Source organism: Condylura cristata, unplaced genomic scaffold (genome assembly GCF_000260355.1).
Source record: "Condylura cristata isolate star-nosed mole 26May11 unplaced genomic scaffold, ConCri1.0 scaffold00034, whole genome shotgun sequence".
NCBI lineage: Eukaryota > Metazoa > Chordata > Mammalia > Eulipotyphla > Talpidae > Condylura > Condylura cristata.
This window is the reverse complement of record NW_004567135.1, coordinates 11,781,909-11,805,376: the sequence shown is the minus strand read 5'-3', so window position 1 is coordinate 11,805,376 and position 23,468 is coordinate 11,781,909. Positions and strand designations below refer to the sequence as shown.

The 23,468-nt window shown below is 39.3% G+C and overlaps 1 protein-coding gene across 3 annotated transcripts in view; it reads left to right on the top strand.

The window, feature by feature from the left end:
- The window catches only part of PARP11 (poly (ADP-ribose) polymerase family, member 11), a 35,863-nt gene extending 12,798 nt beyond the window's left edge, over nt 1-23,065 (top strand). The window contains exons 2-9 of one of the 3 annotated variants that reach the window (XM_012732240.1): nt 5,399-5,504; nt 7,004-7,132; nt 7,976-8,096; nt 10,395-10,470; nt 13,721-13,793; nt 13,870-14,000; nt 19,832-19,983; nt 21,522-23,065. In XM_012732240.1, coding sequence (XP_012587694.1) covers nt 7,007-7,132; nt 7,976-8,096; nt 10,395-10,470; nt 13,721-13,793; nt 13,870-14,000; nt 19,832-19,983; nt 21,522-21,838 — 996 coding nt within the window. In that variant the 5' untranslated portion in view covers nt 5,399-5,504; nt 7,004-7,006 and the 3' untranslated portion in view covers nt 21,839-23,065. The remainder of the gene's footprint in view (nt 1-5,398; nt 5,505-7,003; nt 7,133-7,975; nt 8,097-10,394; nt 10,471-13,720; nt 13,794-13,869; nt 14,001-19,831; nt 19,984-21,521) is intronic. The other 2 variants (XM_004692855.2, XM_012732241.1) reach the window with 2 other exon arrangements.
- Nucleotides 23,066-23,468: the final 403 nt, after the last annotated feature.

The window sequence follows — 23,468 nt, the reverse complement described above, 5'->3', positions numbered from 1 at the left end:
CCTGAGACTATAGAACTACTAGAACTCTGGTAGACTGCATCTGAGAATGTAAAAATGAAGCATCAGCTTCTTTAATATAATTGATGTAATATAAATGAAGTGATATCTCATTGTGGTTTTGATTTATAGTCTGATGACTAATGATCCGAGCATTTTCTTATGTGTTTATTAGCCATTTGTGGTTTGTCTATTCAAATCCTTTGTCCATTTTCCATTGGGTTATTTGCTCATTTATATTGAGACACTGGCATTCTTTATGTTTTCTGGATACAAGCCCATGTATATATAATTTACAATTATTTTCTCTCCCTTGTGCTAAGTTGTCTTCAATTTACTTTTCAAAAGTCTTTGAACTTTCTTGAGAAAGTCTTGAACTTTCTCTATTATTTACAGCATAGAGGTTTTTTTATGTAGTCTAACTTATCCATTTTTTCCTTTGTTGCTTATACTTTTGGTGTCATGTCAGAGAAACCACTGCTTAACTCAAGATCACAAAGATTTATTCCTATGTTGTTGTCTTCAACTTTTATAACTTTAGCCCTCAGAGTTGGGACTGAACGATTTTACTTATGTGTATGATGTGAGATAGGTGTGCATTTTCATTCTTCTTCATGAGAATAGCTAGTTGTCCCAAAACTATTGGTTGAAAAGACAGTTCTATTTTCCATTGAATTGTCACCTTTGTTGAAAATCAGTTGACCATAAATGTGAGGCTTCATTTCTGCACTCTTAGTTCTGTTTCATTGATCTGTGTCTGAACTCACACCAGTTCTACCCTTTCTTTGAATTATGTTGAACTCAGAAAATTAATTCCTCGGACTTTGTTCTTTTCCAAGATGGCTTGTCTATTCTGAGACTTTGTATTTCCATAGGAATTTTAAGGCCATCTTATGAATTTCTGCAAAAAGGTCAATAGATTTCGAGAGGGTTTGTGTAGAGGCTGTACAAATTGAGGTCACTGTAAGGCATATTGCCATCTTAAACAACTCTTATGACCCAGAATGTGGGGTTTAAAAAAATGTATTTAGAATTTCTTTCATCCTGTGTTAAGATGTTTTCATTATCCACATCTTGTACATCTTTCACTAAAATTGCATGCTACTCTTTTTAGTGTTGTTTTACATAAGTTGTTTCCTGGGTGCTTAGTTTCAGAATGTTCATTTTTAATGTATAGATATAGAACTGAGTTTGGTATTTTGATCTTTTATCTTGAAAAGTTGCTGAACTCATTTAACCTACTCTCTAGTGAATTCCTTAGAATTTTCTATACAATATCTTGTTATCTGTGAATAGAGTTTTATTCCCTCCTTAACAGTCTGGATGCATTCATTTCTTGTTGTTGGATAGTTGCCCTGGCTATTCTCTGATACAGTGTTAAGTAATGAAAGCAAGCATCCTCCTTTTGTTTCCACAACATATTAAATCTTTCAACAGTAAATGTGATGTGAACTATGGTATGTTTTGTAGATGTTCTTTATCAGCTTGAGAAAGTTCCCTTCCACTCCAAGTGCTGACCATCTTTATCATGAAATGATAAAATGATTTTGTCAGATTCTTTTTCCATGTACTAAAATGATGGCTCTTTCCCCCTCTCTATTAATGTTATATTACATTAATCATTTTTTTGTATATGATAAAGCAACCTTCCATTACTGGGAAAAATCCCATTTGGTCATAGCATATACTTTTCATATGTTCCTGAATTCAGTTTGCCAATATTTTGTTGAAGACATTGTCTCCCATCATTCATAAAGATGTCAGTTTCTGGTTTTCTTCTCTTGTGATCTCTTTTTCTGGCAATGTATCAGAGTAATATCAGTCTCATAGATGAACTTAACTGATCTGTTTTCAAACTTGTTGATTCTTTTTCTGTCAGCTCAAATTGATTATATCTGACTTTTTAATTTTCATTATTGTACTTTTCAGCTCTGGAATTTCCATTTTGTTTTTTTTAATAATTTTTATTCCTCTATTAATATTCTCTGTTTGATAATGCATTGTCATCCTGCCTCCCTTAATCTCTTAGTCATGGGTTCATGTAGTTCTTTGAACATATATTTAATAACTATTTTGAAATCTTTGTCTGCTATGTTCACAATCTAGACCTCTTCCGAGGGCAGTTTTTTTCTCTGTATCAGCCAGTTTCTTTTCTTTCTTCTTCTTCTTCTTTTTTTGGTTAATTTCTCAGAATTATTTTTAAAACTGAAAATTTTATATAATTTATTTGAGCAACTCTGCATACCAATCCCTGCCATGTTTATTGTTTCCTTGGTCATTTGCTTGTTTGGTGACACTGCTAAGCTAGTTCTACAAAATCTATTTTCTTCACAATGTTCTTCTGATGTTCTTATTCACATTACCCCTTCACTTCTTATTTTTATCTTTTAGTTTGACTAATTCCACATCATTTCTGGTTTGGGATAGGCCATTTATCAAAAGTTGTACTTACATTCCTTGAGCCAGTTAGAGCTTTACCTTTAACTTTTGATATGTATGGTGGTTTGGAAGGAGCTGTTACAGTTGGAAGTTTACTTTTTATTTATTGATTTTTCTTTGCTTTGCATTTAACCAAGTACTAGTATTTTGGAAGATCTCTCCTTGATAAATGGGCATGCACAAAGCCTTCCCTGCTACCAGAATGACTATGCTACTGAGTCTGGCTTTATAGCAGTCACCCGTGCTGTTGGTCAGAGTAGCTTCTCGTTCAGTCAGCATCTGGTAAGGGTTGTGTTTAAGCCTCTTATTATGCCAGTGAGACTTCCATCTTGTTTTGATGGGACTGTGCGCAGATGAGGGAATATTTTCAAGCCCCCCTCAAGACACCCTCTGATTATTCTTGGATAGATATAGCATAGTGCTTGTGCACAACCTCCCTAGGGTTGACAAATTCCAGGAGAGGTTTCTTAATCATTCCTGGTTCTCTGTATGTCTGCCTGTTCTGCCATCCTACATGTATCAGAGCTTCTGCCGCACCTTCACTGTTTTTTATTAAGATTTATGTTCAATAATGCCCTTAGGCATGGAGTTCTTTACTCTCTTCCAAATAGTCAGCCTTCTTTCTCCTTATGGTGTGACTTTCCCCTGGGTAGATCCCTGTCACACTGCATCTAGAGCTGAGGTAGGAGTTCTCTTTTCCCAGAGTGATACTGCACTCTTTGGGTAGGCACTGGGCGGCAGTGGAGGTGGCAACCCCTGGTCTACTTTTCCAGGAGTGGAGCATTTCAGTTGAACAAACTGGGGTGGTGGTGAAGAGGGCCCAGCATTCTCAGCCTGTTAGGCAGGGACTAGAGCTTCCATCTAGGAAGCAGGGCTTGGGCTAGGGAAAGGAGTTGGTGTTGCCTGTCCCGAATCGAGCTGCTGCACCTCTGGGCTGAAGAGGATGAGAAACCACCTTCAGTCTGTCTCTTCTAGAGTGAAACTCACCCCAGACTGGGAGCTGAAGGGAGAGGGAGCCCCTGTCCTCTTCACTACACACTAGAAGTAGATTGTCCATAAACAGAGCTGGTGCCTCTAGGAAAATTTCCAGAGGCTTTAAATGATTTAAAAAGTTAAGATAATGTTAAATGTTGTTTTGATAGGAGAAGGTGCACTGAGCACTTAGATCTGTCATTCCAAAAGTTCTGCTGTTTTTAAGTTTTTAGTATCAAATTTTAGATCTCCTTTGTATGAGAAAGAAAGAAGTTTTTACTACCAAATATGATTTACTCAAGGATTCCACATTACTAGCAAAATAATTAGTTGGTGATTGTAATATACTTAGCGGAAAGCTTTTAACTCAGCTGGAAGATGGCATCATTTCCCTCAGATAAACCATAATTTAGACTTTCAACTCCTCTTCCACAAACCCTTTTAATTTGATATTTCAATCTGTTCCCAAATTCCCTAAAGATTGTCTTTGGAATAGATAGCATTGTAGACATATTCCATCAGAATTCATGCCATTGCACTTGAAAATTTATGAAGTGCTTTGCTACTTGAAATAAGCTTTTGTTCTTCACAGCTTGATTTGCAGGAAGTGTTATTACCTGCCACTTAAAAAGGAAGATCAAGGCAGAGTGTGTCATTGTGGCTGAACTAATCCACACAGCTTACATTTATTAATTGCTTAATCCATGACAACAACTCACATACCTTCCTCCTTATTGCTTACAGATGTGTCCTAACCTACCATCATTATTACTACAATTATAAAAAAAAAAAATTCAAAATCATTAACTTAAATTTGACTTACCCTTTGAGCCTAAAGATACAGAATAGCTATTTTTTGGAGGGAAACTTATGAGAGAAAACTGTAAGATTTAGTCTTATGAAATGAATGTTGGAAAGAAATCTATGGCATCTGTGAAGCAAAGCAATTAAATTAAGCTTTGGGAACAGTAGAGAATGAACAACTGTCTGTATAAGAAAATGAGGCAATGGGGGTCGGCAGCTTAGGGAAGAACTGATGCCATTGCCTGGGGTGTTTTTATTCTTCTTTGTACTGCTAGCTTTCTAATTGTAGGCAAAATAATTGTATTTTTCTGCTACCTCCCCCCATCCACTGACTTCTCCTGCACTTTGGGTTGTGGGAGAATAAAACAGTGCAAGTTGAAAGAGTTTCTACAATAATAATATAAAAAATTAGCAGACAACTATAGATCAGAGACATTCTGTAGGGAGAAGGAGGTGGAAGAATCAGAGCAGGGGAGGGCAGAGCACAATGGACTGTGGTGATGGCTCATGGGTGAAATCGGTGGGGAGAATTTTATGGGAACTACACCTGAGAGGAGAAAGCCTGCAAGCATATGTTGTACAAAAATGAACAAATATGTAAAATATAAATAAATAAACAAGTAAGTAAATAAATAGGAAAAGTGTAAATTTTGAAGTGCTCTAGGAATGTGTGCTGGTGGGACCTGTGTGCAGTGCAGACCTCTGTAACGGGCAGAATACAAGATGGACCTACCTGGGTCCACCCGAAGCTGTGCATTACAAGAAGTTCTGCGAGAACTTTGTGAACAGTTATCTGTGAACTTGTTCCAGGTGTGACGTTGGAGAGAGCGAGATGCAGCAAAGCACACACATGTTGCATGCATTTATATAATGGGCACTTTCCTACTTTCCATTCCCTTTTCTACTAGAGAAAAGATAGACCTCATAGGGCTAATAGTTATCAGCTTCAAATTCATCTTTCCAAATTATCTAGTTATTTTTATGAGAAAAACTAGATTCTGGTCATTCTTGTTTTCTTTTTTATGTAAAGAATAGAAAGAAAGAGCAGGAGCTGTACATATTTAGCCTGTACAACTGGTCTTAAGTTTAAATCATTGCCTTTATTATGTGGGTAAAATATGCAAATTGTAGATCCTAAAAGTGAAGCTCTTGAGCCTAGGCTGATCAATTTTTTATTTCTTAGCAGCCAATCAACACTAAAACATGAAGGAAAAGTCCAGAAAATAATTACAAAGCATTCCTTGGAGAGAGTTTCCAAACCTAGAAAATAACAAGGCCCTTTCACTGCTCAGGTACAGTACTTGGTATTTTACCACACTGCCTCATTCATTTCAGACAACAATCTGATAAGCAAGGAGCATGTAATTGGCATTTTATAAAGAGAAAACCGTAGCCTAGACATGGTAATGGAAACTCATGCCAGGTTACATAGCTTTTAAAAACATGAATGGACATTTCAAATAATGAAATTGAAAGCCAATGTTTTTTGAGTTATCCAAGTCGGACTATTCTTTGTAAGAAGGTCAGAGATATAGAAAATCAAATTTTAAACAAATAACCATATGTGTCTGTGATTAAACACAGAAAAATCTGAAAGATACAATAGGCTGATGATTGGTCAACCCTAAGAAGGAGGGTTGAAAAGTACCAAGAATGGCAAGGAGGCAATAAAGTCAGTAGCTTTTTCTTGAGTGTTCTGATGTTGGTCAGTAGAATGTTTTCATGTATTAGATGTGTAAATCGAACAAATAATTTAAAAAGTCCTTATAGAATGAAGTGCAACCCAGGTAAAATGTAATCTTTGACTATCTTCTTTTTGCCCCTTTTCTGATGACTGCCTTTCCGGGATAATCTCCACCCACAAGTGTTAAAGACTTTTCAAAGATGAGTGAGCTCTACCTGATACAGCTGAAATCACAGAATCATGGATGAAGACGTATATAAGCCATTGCACCTCAGGACAGACTTGGATTTGAGTCCTGCCTTCCCAATTGCGTGGTTTCTCTGCGCCTTGTTTTCCTCATTTGCAAGTTTGGGAGAATACAGTACCAGTCTTACAGGGTTATTGTGAGGCCTGAATGAGTTATCTCTCCAGTGCTTACAACAGCATTTGGCAACTGGAAAAGCCTCATAGGGTTACTATTATCACTACTATTTCTATCATCCTAACATTCAGGAAAAAACTTTGATAGGTGTTTATCCTGAAGACTTCTTTCTGTGTGTGCACATGTACATGTGTGTGTGTGTACACGTTTGGATTCACATACATCCATGTAGGCATATATGGACACTTTTTTTTATGAAAATGGGATCATACTATTTCTGATTTTTATAACCCTTTCTACCAAACATCAAGTATTGTAAACATCTTTTCATACCAGTAAGTGAAAAGTGTTTGAAACAGAAATGAGGTATATTTCGTCTAGTCTAGTTGTGATGGCCTGGATCTTCTTGACCAAATGCACGAACATTTAAAATGAAAATTTCACGGCACTGTATCTAGAAGCTCAAGTGCTTATAGATGTTGATCTAGTTTACCCAAATGGTTGTAGACAGTGATAAATCCTGGCAAAGCATGTCATTATTGGTCTTATTTGTTGAGCAGTCATGTTTGACATTGTAAAATGTGTATCTTCAGAGCCAAGATGCAAGATAAAGTGGTATCTTTAAAAGCGACACTGTGGAAAAGACACTTAGAATACAGTTGTTTGTAAGAAGAAAAAATGTTTATAAAAAGTGTGCTACTTACTAAGAAAAATATTGTCCCCTTTACCTCTTTCTGGCTTTTCAGGAAATGTTTCATAAAGCAGAAGAATTCTTACCCCAAACAACAGACAGCGAGATGGCTGAGATGGACACATCAGATACCCAGTGGGGCTGGTTTTACTTGGCGGAATGTGGGAAGTGGCACATGTTTCAGGTACCTCCTTTCCTTGCATATGGCAGAGGGGAATTTAGATTCACTGGGCACCAACTTGCTGATGGATTTGATGAATGTGAATGCAGAGCTGGAAGAAATCAAACTTGAAGGAAATCAGCTAGCTTCACAAAAAGGAAAGTTAGAAATTTCTTCGAGTCCTTTCCCTTTTCTTCCCCCAGGTCTTCACAATATTTTATGTAGAAGAAGCAGTATGTATTGGCAGTGTGTGCTGAGGGTGACGGGGCCGTGAGTTGCTCTCAGTACCTCTGAACAACTCCACGTCTGATTTGGTAACAAAGAGAAAAAGATAACAAGCCCATATTAAATGCCTTCTGTCAGCCAGTATTAGATTAGGTCTTATACATAAATTTTTTCTTATCCTCACAACAACTCTGAAGCAATGATAACACTCTTACAGTCAAAGAAAATGACACTCAGAAAAGTTAACCTAATTTGTCCAGAGTCACACAGCTAGTTAATGGGTAAGCTGAGATTTGAACCCATAGGCAAAAGCTTGTAGTCTTTTTTTTAAACGACAAGGCTACATGAGATTTCATTTAAGCCACTTAGGAAGTATAATTGTTGTAGTAATTTGTAAAAATTGTTTTAATTTGGAAAAATGGATTATAACCAGTTGTTGAAGTGTCTTTGCTGGAAATCCTTAGACCATTTTCCACATGCTGGCTAAGCTGTGATTCTCCCTGTTGGTTGGGAACTAGAACATATGATCAGTAAATTTCCCTTGTCCTTCCATCCTCTGTCTCTGTGACCACAGTATCACCTCTGTGGCCAAGCCGTTAATGTGAACAACTGGTAAATGAAACTTTCTGGTTTGTCTTAAAGCCGGACACCAACATTCAGTGTTCAGTTAGCAGTGAAGATATCGAAAAAAGCTTCAAAACAAACCCTTGTGGCTCCATTTCTTTTACTACTTCCAAATTCAGCTACAGGATAGACTTTGCAGGTATGTTTTTTTTCCCTAATAGTTGTGTGTCTTTAGCATATTGGCATGATAAAAATCTATAGTTCTGAAGATCAGGGTCAGTCGATTATATTTGTAAGCGATGAAATCAGTCCTTTTTGTGAGACACAAAAATACCTCCACAAAAAAATCACAATTCAGTATATTCTTGAGCAGCTCTGCTTATCATAAAAGTATATCTACATGCTCTTAGAACTAATGTGTGTGGAGATTGTCATATGTTTGAGCTCATGTAACATTTCTCTTCTAAGGAACACAGAACACTGCTGTTGCTGCATTCATCATACCATCAGTCTTTCAGAATAAGTAGAAATCTTTGATCTTAAGGGTCAGTTTGAGAAATTAAGTGATAAAATCATAAGCAACTGGTGATTTCAAACCAATGTTGAACTGACTAACCCACCTTCAAGTGTCTTTGTCAGGAAACTATTTCTTTACTTATACCATTTTCTGATTTCATTGGCTCTTCCACTTATTAGCCAGCTAGTTTGCAGATTACCGATTTTGGATTTCACCCACAACATGTGGGTTTGTTCTTGAGGGTTCCCCAAACCCGTGGGATTTCCTTTCAGCCTCCTAGTTTCAGCTATTTGCTGCCACAAGGCAAATGAGATATGTAAAGGAGGAAACTTTCTTCATAAAAGTGCATTTCGGTTGCTTCACGATTCAGCCCACCAGTTGTTCTTCCCCTATTTCTATGAGTAGTATTTTTACAACATCAGCAGTGTCTTGTGGTGGGGGAGGGTAGTGGAACCTGAGGAAATTCCCTTGAATGGGCCAAAGCCAGAAATGGCCAGTTAAGAGGTTACTGAGACCAAATAATCTAGTACTTTTTGTTGCCACAAAGTCTGGGTTTATTTATTTATTATCAAAAGTTAAAACCATTAGATTCTTACTCCTAACTAACTATAACTTTAAAAAAAAATTATGTTAGGCAAAAATCTGCCTATAAGGGCTCCCTGCATTTGTCTTTCTACTACAGCCTGGACGGAAGTGTCTGTGGGTATCTAGTCTTGTGCTCGGTGCCATTTCACGTAACCAGCTATAGGAGTGAGTCCCGAAAGTACAGTTTTCCAGCACCATTGCTGAGGCACTACTGACACCCCAATGTGCACAGACATCAGCTTCCTGTACAGGACGGAGGTTGTTATTCTTGGCTCAATAACTCAGCATGCTAAATATTTCCAAATGAGTATTTTCTAGTGCTGTACATTTTGAGAGCTTCCTCTCAGACAATACCGGTTATTAAAAAGTATGTTCATTGAAGGTGAAAGTAATCTACATTCACTCATGCTAGAAGGATACTGTTTCAAAGGTGTAGGTAATATCGCCACACCTGGAGTGTTTGTGAAGGAGCCCCAGCCACACTGCCACTAAGCATGGTGAACCAGGAACTTCCAGTGAGGTAGTGTAAGTAGAAGGCACCACACAGTTTTCTCTCCAAGTGTTGAGAAGCGCTGGCTTTCTCCCTGTACTCTGGGAAATGCCAGGGTATACAGTCTAGGAGAATTTAGAGGCAGAACATACAGGAGCGTCTGCCGGGATGAATGACCCCCTTTATTTCGGAATGGAATGAAGCCACTAGACAAGATATATTGCCTAGAATTTCATAGTAAGACTTACTACTACTGAACTCTGTGGGAATGGAGAATTTACCCGGTAAACACTACCACAGCCAAGGCATAGATGAAAGAAGATGATGCCTTGCGTGAGTTAATCTTCTGTCACTAGAGTAGCTTACAGAAGTTAGTGCTGAGTATAGATAAGTTTTCTACTTTATAGCTTAGGTGTACACTTAAAGAAAAGGCAATAAATGCATTTGTGAAATTCCATGAATTATGCAAGTTTTATAGTGGCATGTAACATATTTGTCATTTCCAAAAGGTGTCAAGAAATCAGAGTACATTTTTTTCCCCACTTAAATAAGTGCTGGCATTTCTTTCTTTTTCTAGTGCTCTTAACTCCCTGAAGTTTGGAATTTGGTTTTCGTGTCAGTTTAGCCCATGTGCAATGCAGACAGGGAGGGCAGGTGTGCTGAACAGCCCGTGAGGTCGGAAAACTGTGGACTTAGAGCACGTGGCGAAGCCATGCTCCTCAGCCGTGCGGTTTGGACGTGATGCATGGCTATGCGGGAAAGCAGCCTTAACCTGCTTTTCTTGTTAGCAACTCCCAGAGTGCCATGCTTCTTGGTCATCACGGAGTGTGGCTGCAAACCTTTGTGAAAATTTATAGCACAATCTGTTTCTATGACTTATCTAATATCTCTGTCTTTGTACACAGAAATGAAGCAAATGAATCTCACCACTGGCAAACAGCGCTTAATAAAAAGAGCCCCCTTTTCTATCAGTGCTTTCAGGTATTGTAAAGAGAATAGGGCTAAAAAGAACGGGCTTTTCCTCTTCCTCTTTATATTGGACAGAGAAACAAATAGAACGAAGATGCATAGGTTATTTAATGATCCTAATATTGATCTGTCGTTACTGATGTCTTATTTGTTGATGAAATAACCGTTTTGGTATTTTTGGCCAGTGTTTCCTGACCTGTTGTCCTTTTCATTTCCCCTCGCATCGATTTTTCAGTTCTTTAGAACATTTGGCATGGTAGTTGCAAAATGCCTCTGGTCTCTGCTATAAATCCTTAAAGTAACCTACAGGGGTAAGTTTGGATTACCTTGGAAATACTCTCAGAGAACAACCCTGTCAGTTGAATCACAAATCCTAGTTCGTTGTCCACTTTGTCTCCACCTCCTCTGATCCCATCAGACAGCTCCTAGAAGTAATTGTAAGTTGGAGTGACTGGAGGAGGCCTGAGGAAGGCGGGAGCAGAGGGGAACAGCAGCACAGCTGCCTGCTCCCCCCAGCTCAGTTGCAGGTTTCCCTGTTTACTACTCCAGCTAGCTACCACAAGAAAAAGGAGGTATACGTGTCACAAGAGAATATTTGCTATTCTAGTGAGTGGAAGTGGAGGTAAAAAGTTTTCGAGTATATCACCTATGTTCTGGAATGATTCCCCAAGCAAGTATTGGAATTCTTCCTGTCTAAAGAACTAAAAATGAACCTGATGAAAACATGCAGGTTTATGAATTATGGGGAATATCCATCTGCTTCTCCCAAGGAGATACTCTGAAAGGCTAAAAAGAGGAGGCGTTTGAAGTTTCTGTGAGTTTGTTTCCTAAGACTTTTGGCTTATACTTAGTATCGTGATTTAAAGGTATTCAAGTACAGATAAGACATAGTATGTTCTGTGGAATATAAAGAGTATTATTTCCTTACCAGTTAAAAAATTTCCTTACTCTTAATTACAAAGAATATAAAAAAGGAAATACTTAATCTTCAAAGAGACTGTAATCTGGAGAAAAGTGAGACATAATAATGGGCAATGTTATAATTGTAATTGTATGTTGTTATATCTGGTATACTTTGGTGGGGACAGGAAGCACACGATGGGATCAAGTGCTTTGTTCTGTCACAGACTGTACAAACCATAGAACAGACAGGAGAGAGAGAGAATTAACCAGAATGGAGGACATAAGCAAGATAATGAAAGAGGAAGAACAGTTAGGTAGGAGACAGTAGAGTAATGAAGGTGAGTAGGTGTTGAAATACAAATGTTTGTTTATTTTAGGCAAATTCAGCATTTATGACATGCAGCGTGAATAGTACATGCTTCCTTGTTGGCAAAACACTTAAGAATAATTAAGGCGAGGGGTTACATTAGAAGTAAATACAAAACAAAAGCTTTCCATAACAATGAAAAGAGGCAAAGTTTAAAAAAAAAAGCTAGAAAAACTTGCTACTTATTGTAGACAAAGGGTTAATCACTGTAGTATTTGAGGTACTTCTAGGAATTTCTAATTTGAGTGTAAGAGTCAACTTCTCAAAGTAGAAGACCATCATTGGAAAGCTCACTAGAAAAATGAGCAAAAAATTTGAACAGGTCATAAATATCACCCATGATGAGAGATACAAATTATACCAGACTATTTTTACTATCAGACTGACATAAGTCCAAAATGTCTGATAACATACCTTTTTGGAGAGGGGTTTAGGAACCAGGAATTCTTCACAGTTGGTAGGAATTTCAGTGAATATAAGCTTTAGAAGGTATTTGAGTGGTATCTGTCCAAATCATGAATAAATATAGTTTTTGATCCAGAAATTCCATTTCAAAGTTGTTATCCTAGAAATTGACTAGTAGACATGTAAAATGGCAAATGGATAAACCTAGTGTTTGCAGTATTCTTAACAGTGGCAAAAAAACTGGAGACAAGCTAAAGATCAACAGTAGGGAACTTATTATCACTAATGCAATTCTTTGCACCTGACAGATAGAATGAAGTCATTGATTCAACCAGTATTTATTGACTGCTGTATGGCAGCTGTTGTAAGATTTGAGAATGTGTATATTCTCTATTTACTGATATGGAAATAAAAAACAAAACAGCTGCAAAGGACATAAGGTTTATACCATTTGTATGTGGGGAAATCTGTCTTGTCTTAGCCTAAAAATGTTCTGGAACAATAACCAAGAGACTAAAAATACTTACTTGGAACTGGGGCAGGAAGTGAGAATTGGGCAGATCAATGACTGGAATAGGGAGATACCATTCACTATTTGCTTCTTTATATTTACCAACTTTTAAATCATAGGGATGTATAATATTTTCAAAATTGAAATGAATTTTAAAAAATTAAACTAAAGACAAAGTTGAGATGTACGAATTTCTTCCAGTAACCTCCAGTTACCAGCAAGGATTCATGTGATAGCTTTAGCCTTTACCATTAAACCCCTCAACATCACCATCTTTTTCTGTGTTTTGTCACTTAAACATGATAGAGTGTTTTTTAAAAAATTTACTAACTGTACTAACTGAATTCATGTGGGCTGTGTAGGAGAATAGTGCCAATAAATCAAGAAAGGTTTAGATTTCGGTTAGATCTTGAAAGTACTGAAGGGTTTGGATTTGACTTGACAGACGCTGTAAATCTGTTAACGAGGTTGCTTTAAATCAAAAGTTTGATTTCCTTCTAAAATATTGTGTACATTTTCATGAAATGCTTGTTTTAGAAAAACAAGCCAGAATAAACAACTTTTTTTTTTTTTAAAGATTTATTTATTTGTTCATACAGAACTGGGGTACAGGCCAGAGGTTCAGGGGGGGTGAGAGGCTTCACCAGAGACAGAGTGGGGAGCAGAATAGGCAGATCGATGAAGTACACTGCTGAGGGGAGCAGTGGGCGGGTCAGGAGAGGTCTGCCATGCCATGTGGTCACCTCCGGGGCAGGCGGGAATCAAACTCATGCGGAAGTGGCTTTAGCTTCTCAGTGCTGTGTTTTAACCTGCTGCACCACCAGGGAGGGCCATAAACAACTTTTTTGAAGTTTGTTTTATGTTGGGATAGATGCTTTCTGTGCAAGTTCCCCGTGTATCACTATAAACACAGTAAGCATACATACATGTTTTAAAATAAAGAAGTGCTCCGCTTGCTTGCATTGCTCACAGCACCTCAAACATGAAAATTCAGCCTTGGAGAAAAGGCTAAATCATTAACAACAATTAGCAGCAATCAGCTTCTAATATTTTGTTTTGTCTTTTGCTATTTAAAGTTACATCTGTGAAAATGAGGCCATCCCGATGCCCCCGCACTGGGAGAACGTGAATACTGAAGTACCCTACCAGGTAAGAGCAGCAATGACTCTACTGTGTGAGAGGTTGGAAAGGACCCCAATCAAACTATGCCAACTTCTTTTTCCAGCTTATTCCTTTGCACAATCAAACACATGAATATAATGAAGTTGCTAGTCTCTTTGGGAAAACAATGGATCGCAACAGAATTAAAAGAATTCAGAGAATTCAAAACCTAGACTTGTGGGAGTTCTTTTGCAGGTGAGACAGTTTCTAATCTGAACCCTCTCCTTGGCCTCTAAGACTTTCCTAGAGTCTTAGAGATAGATAAGCACAAATGTTTCATTGTATTGCTTTCCAGTGTCACCAGAAGAACTGGGTTGCGAGCTGGCTTCTCTGCTTGCCATATTTTGATCTAGTCATCTCAGCCCTTCTCAGCATTCTCAGGGAGTGCAGGGCCGCTCTGATAAGTAAATGCCTGCACTGCTGTGTTTTAGAGGTCACACTCTCTTCCTGCTCCCAGCACCCCCATTTAGCAAGGTTTGCATCTTGCCTGGACTCTACATCACAAGGAAATCTAGGGAGATGTTCAGTTTTGTGAGTGTGACTTTGTTGGCTGAGATTTTTATGTTGAATAAGAAGTTTCTGCAAGCATCATGGAACTTTAAAAAAGATTTTAAGCAATTACGCTTCTCTTGTCTCTAGGCATTTGCTTGGCCTGTTTTGTTTTGAAGGACTCTTTAAAACATACCCTCAAATTTCTTTCATAGTCCAAAGTTTTTTTGTAGATTTAAAAATCTCAAGTCATTGCCCAATTTCTTTTGGAAATGACCCATTCAAACGCTTAACCTAAAAGTAAAGCCCAGAAAACTTAAGGGTGTTATCCAAATTAGCCAATTGTGCTCTATTTTTTTTGTAAGTACTACTAAACACAGTTTTTTTTTTTTCTGAAATACATTTATTAAGCATGTGTGTGAGAATTGATTTCTCATCTTTTAAAATGTAAACAGTGTTAATATTTATTCAGGAATGTTTCAAATATTACATGAATATACATGAACTACCATGTACCCACTCTCCTGATTAACATTCACCAAGACTTACCACATGTAATCTAGCTCCTTTTTGCTAACATTGTTGCTGCTGAAATATTTTAAAGTAAATCCTAAGCCTTAACTCTTTTTGTTCTTAATACTGAATTTTGTTTTTTATTTGTATTTTGATTTGTAATGTGCAGAAGGCTGGAATTCTTTCATGCTTTTGGTAAGGTAGATAAGATGGTCTAATATTTTCATCATAATTTATGGTAAAATAGGGGTTCTCAGCCATTTCCTGAAAACTGAAATAACAAATAACATAGTCAGTCATGCCTCACAACCTGGGCTCACCAGGTTGTCATCTGTTTGCATGTCACTTAGGCCTTTATTACTTCTCTCCCTTCTTTTCAGCAATCGTTGTTTTCAGCAATCGTTGTTTTTGATAGACTATTCTGGGTGCTTGGGATATACGAGAGTACAGGGTCAGAGCTTAGGCAAAGATCCAGGCCACTGGACCACAAAATGTAGGGTGAGCACAGGGCATGCTGTGAGCACTGCCTGAGGGTATCTGTATGCTCCTGCTGGCAGAAGGGGGCGTGCCTCAGAGTGGGTGCAGGGGCACTCGCTCCAGCAGATGCCATTAGCTCTAGGTGCAGAGGAGAGGGAGGCACATTCCAAGCTGTGAGGGCAAGCTGGGCTGCAGTCGGATACACAGGGGGTATAGAGCAGAAGGTTAGAGTGACGGCTGAGACCGAGGCTGGGCAGGTAGTCAAGAGGTAGAACATGGGACTTTACAGTAAGGACCGCTGGGGTGGCCGTGTGGTTTTATTCGGTGGTCTTACTTGAGTTGAACTGATTCAGGGTAGGAGTCAGAGAGGTGCCAGGGCCCAGGCCATGCAGGGCTCATGGGCCAAACTAAGGGGTTTGTATTTTCTTCCTGGGACACACGACAAAGCCATCGGACGACTTTACACAGGGAGCGGTGGTCTGATTTGCATGCTAGAAAATGACTCATCAGGCTCTACTGAAGAGGAGGAATCGAAAGCAGTAGCTCTCAATCAGGAGGGACTTTGCCCACAGGGAACATTTGCTGGTGACTGGAGTCATTTTTGATAATCATGTCATGGGAGGGGAACACTACCCGCGTCTCCTGGGTAGGTGGTGGGAACAGAGACCCTAAACATCCTTAAATGCACAAGACAGTCCCCACGGCAAAGGGTATCCAGCCCAAAATATCAGTAGTATGATGGCTGAAAAACTAACTCTGTTTTAAAAGGATCACAGAAGCCAGAGAGCAGTTTGGGAAGCTGTTTCACTAATTAAATGAGACACAATCGGTTACCTAAATCAACATGCATTTTGCTGTTTGGGAGGATTGTTTTATTTTCATGTATTTTTTATTGAGCTGTAATTGATATAAAACTTTATATTAATTTAGGGTTGTATAGCATAGTAATTTAATATTTGTCTGTAGTCAGAAATGATCACCACAGTAAGTCTAGTTCACTTGTATCACTACATAGAGGTACAGTTATTTTCCTTGTGATGAGCACTTTCAGTCTACTCTTGGCAACTTTGAAATATGTAATGCCCTGTTGTGAACTTCAGTCCCCATATGGTATGTCACGTCTTCATGACTTACTTATTTTATAAATGGGGGTTTGTGCCCTTTGCCCATCTTCACTCATTTCACCCACTCCATACCTCCCATCCTTAGTAACCATTATTTTGTTTGAAGAAGACGTTTTGAGCATTAAGGATATACAATGATGTCGTTTGATGTTTGGGGTAGGAAAGGGAGATGAAAGGTGGCTGTGAGGTACTGAGTTGTTTGTTTGACTTGGCTTGGGGAGTGTGGGTAGGGACAGGTATTTATTTTGGCTTCTAGAAAGGGTGGGGAAGAGTCATCATTGACAGGTGGCCTGGGAGCTCAGGAGTATGGTGTAGACTAAAGATAAAGGTTTTGGAGTTGTTCAAATTGGAATAGCAGTTGACAAGATGACCAGACAGAGAGTGTATATGGATTAAAAAGAGGGCAAAGAACCCAACTCTGGAAGGGATGGACAGAGGAGAAAAAACCCAGGGGAACAGAGAATGGAATAACGGAGAATGTAGCAGAAAACCAAGGAGTCACAGATGCTGAAGGAGTTTTATTGTTGAACGTTCCTTCAGGCAGGGGAGAGCCGTGGCCTGCAGCCGGGCTGGCTCTTCAGCACCCGCATGGACACACTCCTGCTGCAGTGCTGACCGCTGCAGTCCCTGCATAGCCCCACTGGCGCTATGCAGTCCCTGCATAGCCCCCTGAGGGGTGGGTCGTTTAAGGCATCTTTGAAAAGTGGGTGTTATAGGAAGTTTGGAAATGAACATGGGGTTGGGCAGACATGGGCAGGGCTGTGAAGAATTTCGTGTAGTTGGAATTCTGTGACCTTCCCTGGGGGTTAAGTGCCAGAGGTCTTAGAACTCCGCATTAGTCTTTCTGGAACACCCATCCCGCACCCCGTCAAGCACACATGCCACGTCCACTCCAGTCACAGCAGGTGTTCAGTGCCCACTGGCTCTTTCACTCACACTTCAGTTATAAAATCTAAGGGACTCGAGTGAATTTTCAAACCAAAAGTCATTTTAATCTGTACTTTAAAAGTAGTGATGGGATCCTCCCTGGTGGTGCAAGGAGTCACAGAGCAACACTATGAAGCTAGCCACAGCCGCTGCAACACGAGTTTGATCCTGCCAGGGGGTGATCTGCATGGTGCGGCAGACCTCTCCTGTCTTACCCACTGCTCCCCTCAGCAGTGTATTGCAGCCAGTGTGCCTGTTCTGCTCCCCACTCTGTCTCTGGTGAATCCCCTCTCCCCCTCCTCCTCTTTCCTATACCCCAGTTCTTGCATGTGTAAATAAGTAAATCTTTATGAAAAAGTAGTGATAAGTGAAGATCCTGACTTAAGAGTAGATGCTAGTCCTCACAAGCCCTGGAGTTTGACCTTGGGAGAATGTATATTAAGCAAATGTTTACTCAGGAAAAAACAGTGTGTGTTCACCAACGCCCTGCTCACTATAGGTTACCATAATGGGAGATTGGGGAGCCCTGTAGACATTGTAACTTGACTCCTAAAATGTGCTTGAGAAAACTTCCTGTGATAGAGACAGGATAGAGGAACGGATGTCAGTTAAAGTCTTATGCAAAGAGTAGCTTGAATGGCGTGCAAGCTTGCTTCTTGAGTCCTTCAACATTGCTATCAGGAACATGGAAGAAGAAAATGTACAAGGCTTTCTTATCACATTTGTAAGGGATTCAAAAGTAGCTGTGTGAATGAATCAGGGAGACCTTGGAAGACTGAGTCAAAACAAGTATGATTATCCTTTTTGAAAAAAGTATGTTTTTCTTAGTTAGACAAGCAACAAATGTGCCTTGGAAGAAAAAGTCAGATCACAAAGTTCTAAGAAGGAAGTTGATACAAGTTACTCTTAGTGAAAACACACTGGCTTTTTCCCAAGTAAATATTTGTTTAATACACATCCTTCCAATGTCAGGCTTAATGTCTGAAGACTATCACCATAGATCAAATACACTTAAATTTTGATACATATTTCCAGTGACTCTTGAGACATACCACAGACATTTCCATTTGTCACATCATTTAAATACAAGTCTCCATGACCCATATACTCAGTGAGCTGCATGTTTATAAATTTTAGACATTTAAAATTACTGTTATCAAGACGAAGATTAATTGACATAAGTCCACTGTGTTGGATTTATAAATCATTTGCACAAATAGAGCAAACCCTAGAGGTCTGGTTTCAAGTCGTGGGGCTTTAATTGACTGCCAGCTCATGGAGGTCAGCAGTATGTGCCCCTGCTGTACGACAGGCCCCGGATGGAGCCAATGCCCCCAAGACCATTTCTCCTCCGTCATTTGTACACTAATCATTATTCTGCAGATTCTTGTCATTGACAGCCTATCCAGGAGGGAGAAAGGTCTGGAAGCTGTGAGGAATAGTGGAAGTGATGTGTACTTAACCTAGAGAAGGCAGCCTCAGTTAGTGTTCCTAGTTATTTTTGGATATTTGTAGTGTTGTCTTGTCTGGGAGTGCTTGGAGTTGCTTGGTGTTCAGAAGAAATAACTGAGACCAGTCAGTAGAAGTAGCAGGAAGGCAGATTTTGGTTCAGTATTGGGGTGGCTGTATTTTTCACAAAATCATTTGTGATCACAAATACATTTCGCCATCTTGCAAATGTGTTTGCCCGTCCCATCCTGTGCCCCTTTCCTCCAGAGGGTACATGATGCTTTTTGTCCTTGTTTTTGTAGTTTTACCACCTGTAATGTATGTACACGTGTAATGTGCCATATTATTTGGGCTTCTATGTCTCTTTTTGCAACATTCTTTTTACAGTCAACATAAATAGTATAGATCTAGTTCATTACTTTAAAATATCATATATAAACGTGTACTTATTTCTTGATTTTTATCTACAGAAGCATGTTAGGCCATTTCAGTCTATTTCCTTTACAATCAGTCCTACGTTGACTATCTTTTATATGTCAGGAGATACTTTTCCACTGGGGAGGGATTGAAGAGGGTGACTTCATGTCCCTTTAGCCCTAAGATTCAAAATTCAGTTTAATTCAACCAACATTTTCTAGTCTCTAGGGCTAAAAGATTGAGACATGAACCCTTCTCAAGAAATTCACTGTCTACAGACTCTAGATTTGTCTACTGAATTATTTGTAGTGTTATATTTAGGCATCTGCAGAGCTTGGCTGGTCTAGGCAGTCAGTTACCTTTACTATGTTTGACAACAGTCTGGGGTACATAGAATTTTTGGTATAGTTTTCAACTTCTGGTGTCCATGTTAATTAATATGCACATTGGAGATTATTTCTTTTCTAGAGCTGCCCCTGTTTTAAGATTAAAACTTAAGATTTTATGTTAAAAACATTTTTTCAGCTTCTTTCACCCTTCCTGTTGATATTGCTCCTTAAATAATTAATAAATGCTGCATATGGTATGTTTTTTCTGTGTGTTGTGTGTCCATATGTATTGTGTTTTTAGGAAAAAGGCCCAGCTCAAGAAAAAAAGAGGTGTGCCTCAGATTAATGAGCAAATGCTCTTTCATGGTACCAGCAGTGAGTTTGTGGAGGCCATTTGCATTCATAACTTTGATTGGAGAATAAATGGGATACATGGTGCTCTCTTTGGAAAAGGTAATTATCAGAATTCCACTTCCAATGCTAGTCCTAGGAGACAGTCTCTCTCTTTAGAGTTAGTGGACTGCTCAGTACTTAAGTGATTTGATAGTTATTAAATTAAAGTCTACTGCACTAGATTCTAGGCTTGCCCTCCAAGTTTCTCCATCTCAGAAAAGCCACTTCTGGCCTGTCCATGATGGCAGTCGGACTTTTACTCCTCTACCAGGTTAAGTAACTTCTCCATGATGGCAGTCGGACTTTTACTCCTCTACCAGGTTAAGTAACTTCTCGAGTGCCAGTCATCAGCTGGCACAAAGTGTGCAGATGAGCTGAGTTTTGCATTACCTTTACTTTCCATGTGCAAGTCCTCTTCATAGACAAGCTTAAGCAAGAGGATAGGTACAGACCTAGGTATGAGTATTGTTTAGCTTGTTTTGTATTTTAGAAAATGATAGGCAAGACTATGAGTGAGCAGTCAAGAATAATGAGGAAAATCCTCACGTTTTTCTAATGGTGGGAAAGTCCAGGTTCTTAAGTTTAAGCCCACTGTTCAAGCAAATTAAGGAGAGATGAGGGGGAAGCATTTGTTTTTCTAGTCCTTGCTTTGGATCTGACCTCCATCACAAGAACTGGCTTCCACTCAGAGTCAGGATGTGCTGCATTTAAAAAAAAAATAAGTTAATTAAAAAAAAAATCACTGAAAGGGCCATTCTATTTACTTAATGCTAAGAGAACCAGAAAAGTGTTATAAATCTCATTACTGCTGGGCGATATGAGACTTTGCAGCTCTTTTCAGTTTTTTCAGATACTCCTTCAGATACTGACTTCAGAAGTCAGCCATTTCAGGGGAGTCAGATGCTTTTTGGGGGGTTTCCTATCAGGCAACAAAACAGTCTGCTGTTGGAAGGCTTACATAGGAATCACATTGCATTCTCTTCAGAAATCTTCTCCTGGATATGGGCTTCTTCAGCTCTAGAAATATTGAATTGTCTCTTTGTAGCATAGAAATGTGGTTCCGGGGACTAGAAATCACCCTTCTAGACCAGTAGTTTTCATTGTGTTCTCCTGAGTTTCTGTGGGTGTTGGGCAAGGGTGGGGGGAGGATAAAGTGGTAGAAGGTAGAAGGAAGGAAACATGGGAGGGAGGTCCGGTCCCAGCAGTTAAAACTCAGGTCCTGCCATACTTGCTCCCCAGAAACAGTGTCTGTCTTACAGACTAGCTATTTTAGTGGGATTTCTTTTGAAAACAGAAGGCTGGTAGTTACTCTTCGGTGGGCCCGGGGGATAGTGTCATTGGTGGGCGGGTCTATACTAAGGTATCCGTCCCCGTGACAGTCTGCTCCCGGATGTCCCTAACGGATGAAGGTGCCTCATAAAGTTTACCGAAGAGGAGATTCCACATCTATTTTTGTTACACAATTCCATGAGTCGATTCCTTTGACAATCACAGTGTTCTTGCTGGTTCTTCACATATTCTTCAGAGTAATCTTGGCTCTTGTCTTTTTTTTCTTTTTCTTCTTCTTTTTTTTTTTTTTTTGGTTCTTTTTATTTAAGGAACCTATTTTGCTAGAGACGCTGCTTATTCCAGTCGCTTCTGCAAAGATGATATAAAGCATGGAAACACATTCCAAATCCATGGTGTAAGCCTGCAACAGCGGCATCTGTTTAGAACACATAAGTCTATGTTTCTTGCTCGAGTGCTAATTGGAGATTACATAAATGGAGACTCCAAATACATGCGTCCTCCTTCCAAAGACGGGAGCTATGTGAATCTATATGACAGCTGTGTGGATGACACCTGGAATCCAAAGATTTTTGTGGTGTTTGATGCCAACCAAATCTATCCTGAATACTTAATTGACTTTCACTGATCTCACTTCCAAATCTCAGTGGTCAAAGAAGTTTTATTCTTTTTCACAGGAAGATTTGATCTCCTGTCATCTAGCCACTACCTGTTAATTATCTGATCCTTTTGAACCAGATAGGAGACAAGGTGGCCTCCATATGAAAAGACATACTGACGTTAAGGTTGGTTTTTCCGTTGTTTTGTTTTGTCCGTTACAGTCTTTTTTGTTGACGATTGGTGCCATTGCCTTTTTAACACGTGGGGTGAAAGATACTACTTAAAATGGAATCAGCCTAGTCTCAATTACCACAATCATTCACGGTCCTTAAAATTTACATGTGTGTTATCAGGATAAATTTCATCAGTTCAAATAGACGTATCCATCTATCTGTTCAAAAAATAAAAATACAGTCCTAAACGTGTCCCTTCAAGGAGTTGGTCCTTGCTACACTGGATTCTGATGTGGATTCAGCCCGTGGGATCCATGTGTTGCTCTGCTGGCCTTCTGACGGGGCTGTAGAGCCGGCCACGTGCTCACTGCCTGGGAGGAGCCAGGACCGCGGCAAGTCCTGGTAGCTCGGCCAGACAAGCAGCAGGGAAAGGCAAGGCAGGCTCCCTGCCTCCTGTGCCTGAGGACTTGGCTGCTCTTGGGCACTCTTGTCCTCTCTCTCCTACGTCTCCCTGACAAATGCCGCCACCAGTACAGTTCATTCGCTGGGCTCTAGAATTCTTGTGCCAGGACTTGGTACACAAGGGGTTATTGCAGCTTCAAAGTGAAGCTTTTATTTATTATTGACAACTTGTATTTTTCCTGTATTTTGGAGTCCCTGCAATGATTACTCTTAAATTCTTTTTATCTGCTCTCCCACCATACACACTACAATTAGTGATGACTTATGAAATTCACTTGTCTAACTTGTATCTTCCCATTTTGAGTCATCATAGAAAACAAAGGATGCTCAGAACAAGTCTAGTTTGTTCTTTTGAGTAGCAGTTAACAATCGGCTAACTTTCTTGAAAAGTTAAATATAATTCATAACCATGTTTAATGGAAATTTGTTTATATGTTCCATCTGTTTTATTACCCTAGACTAAGGTGGAATAACTAATGTTACAACAGTTTCCTGTCTCTAAACATATTCTAGCCGTGGCCGAGAGCCACGAGGCCGAGATGGTACTTAGGAGTCAGGTATCGGGGGATCTGGCCATAGGATTGTGAAACGTTTTCCAACCTTAATAGTCCATGATTGTACCTGGGGGGGGGGGCGGTGGGAGGGGGGCACTTTTATCAAAACTTTCCAGGTGGCCTTTTTCAGACTTAGTCTAAATTTTCACTAACTCAATCAATACTAAATCATCTCCCCATTATCCTTACCAAGTTTTGATTGAGAGGTAGTGACCATAACTTCTCAAGGAAACTCTAGCAAGTAAATGTCTATACCTGTGGTGTTTTGTTCAATCATTTGATCTGGAACAGTATCTAGAAATAACAAAAATAAAGACTATGGATTAAGAGTAGGAATGGTACTTCTTCAACTGCCATATATGTCCAGATTTTTATTATGGCCCAGAATGTACAGTCGGAATTCAAGTCGTACACAGGAAATCTAATGGACCTACCTAGGAACCCAGCAACAATAAAGATTTCCTGACTC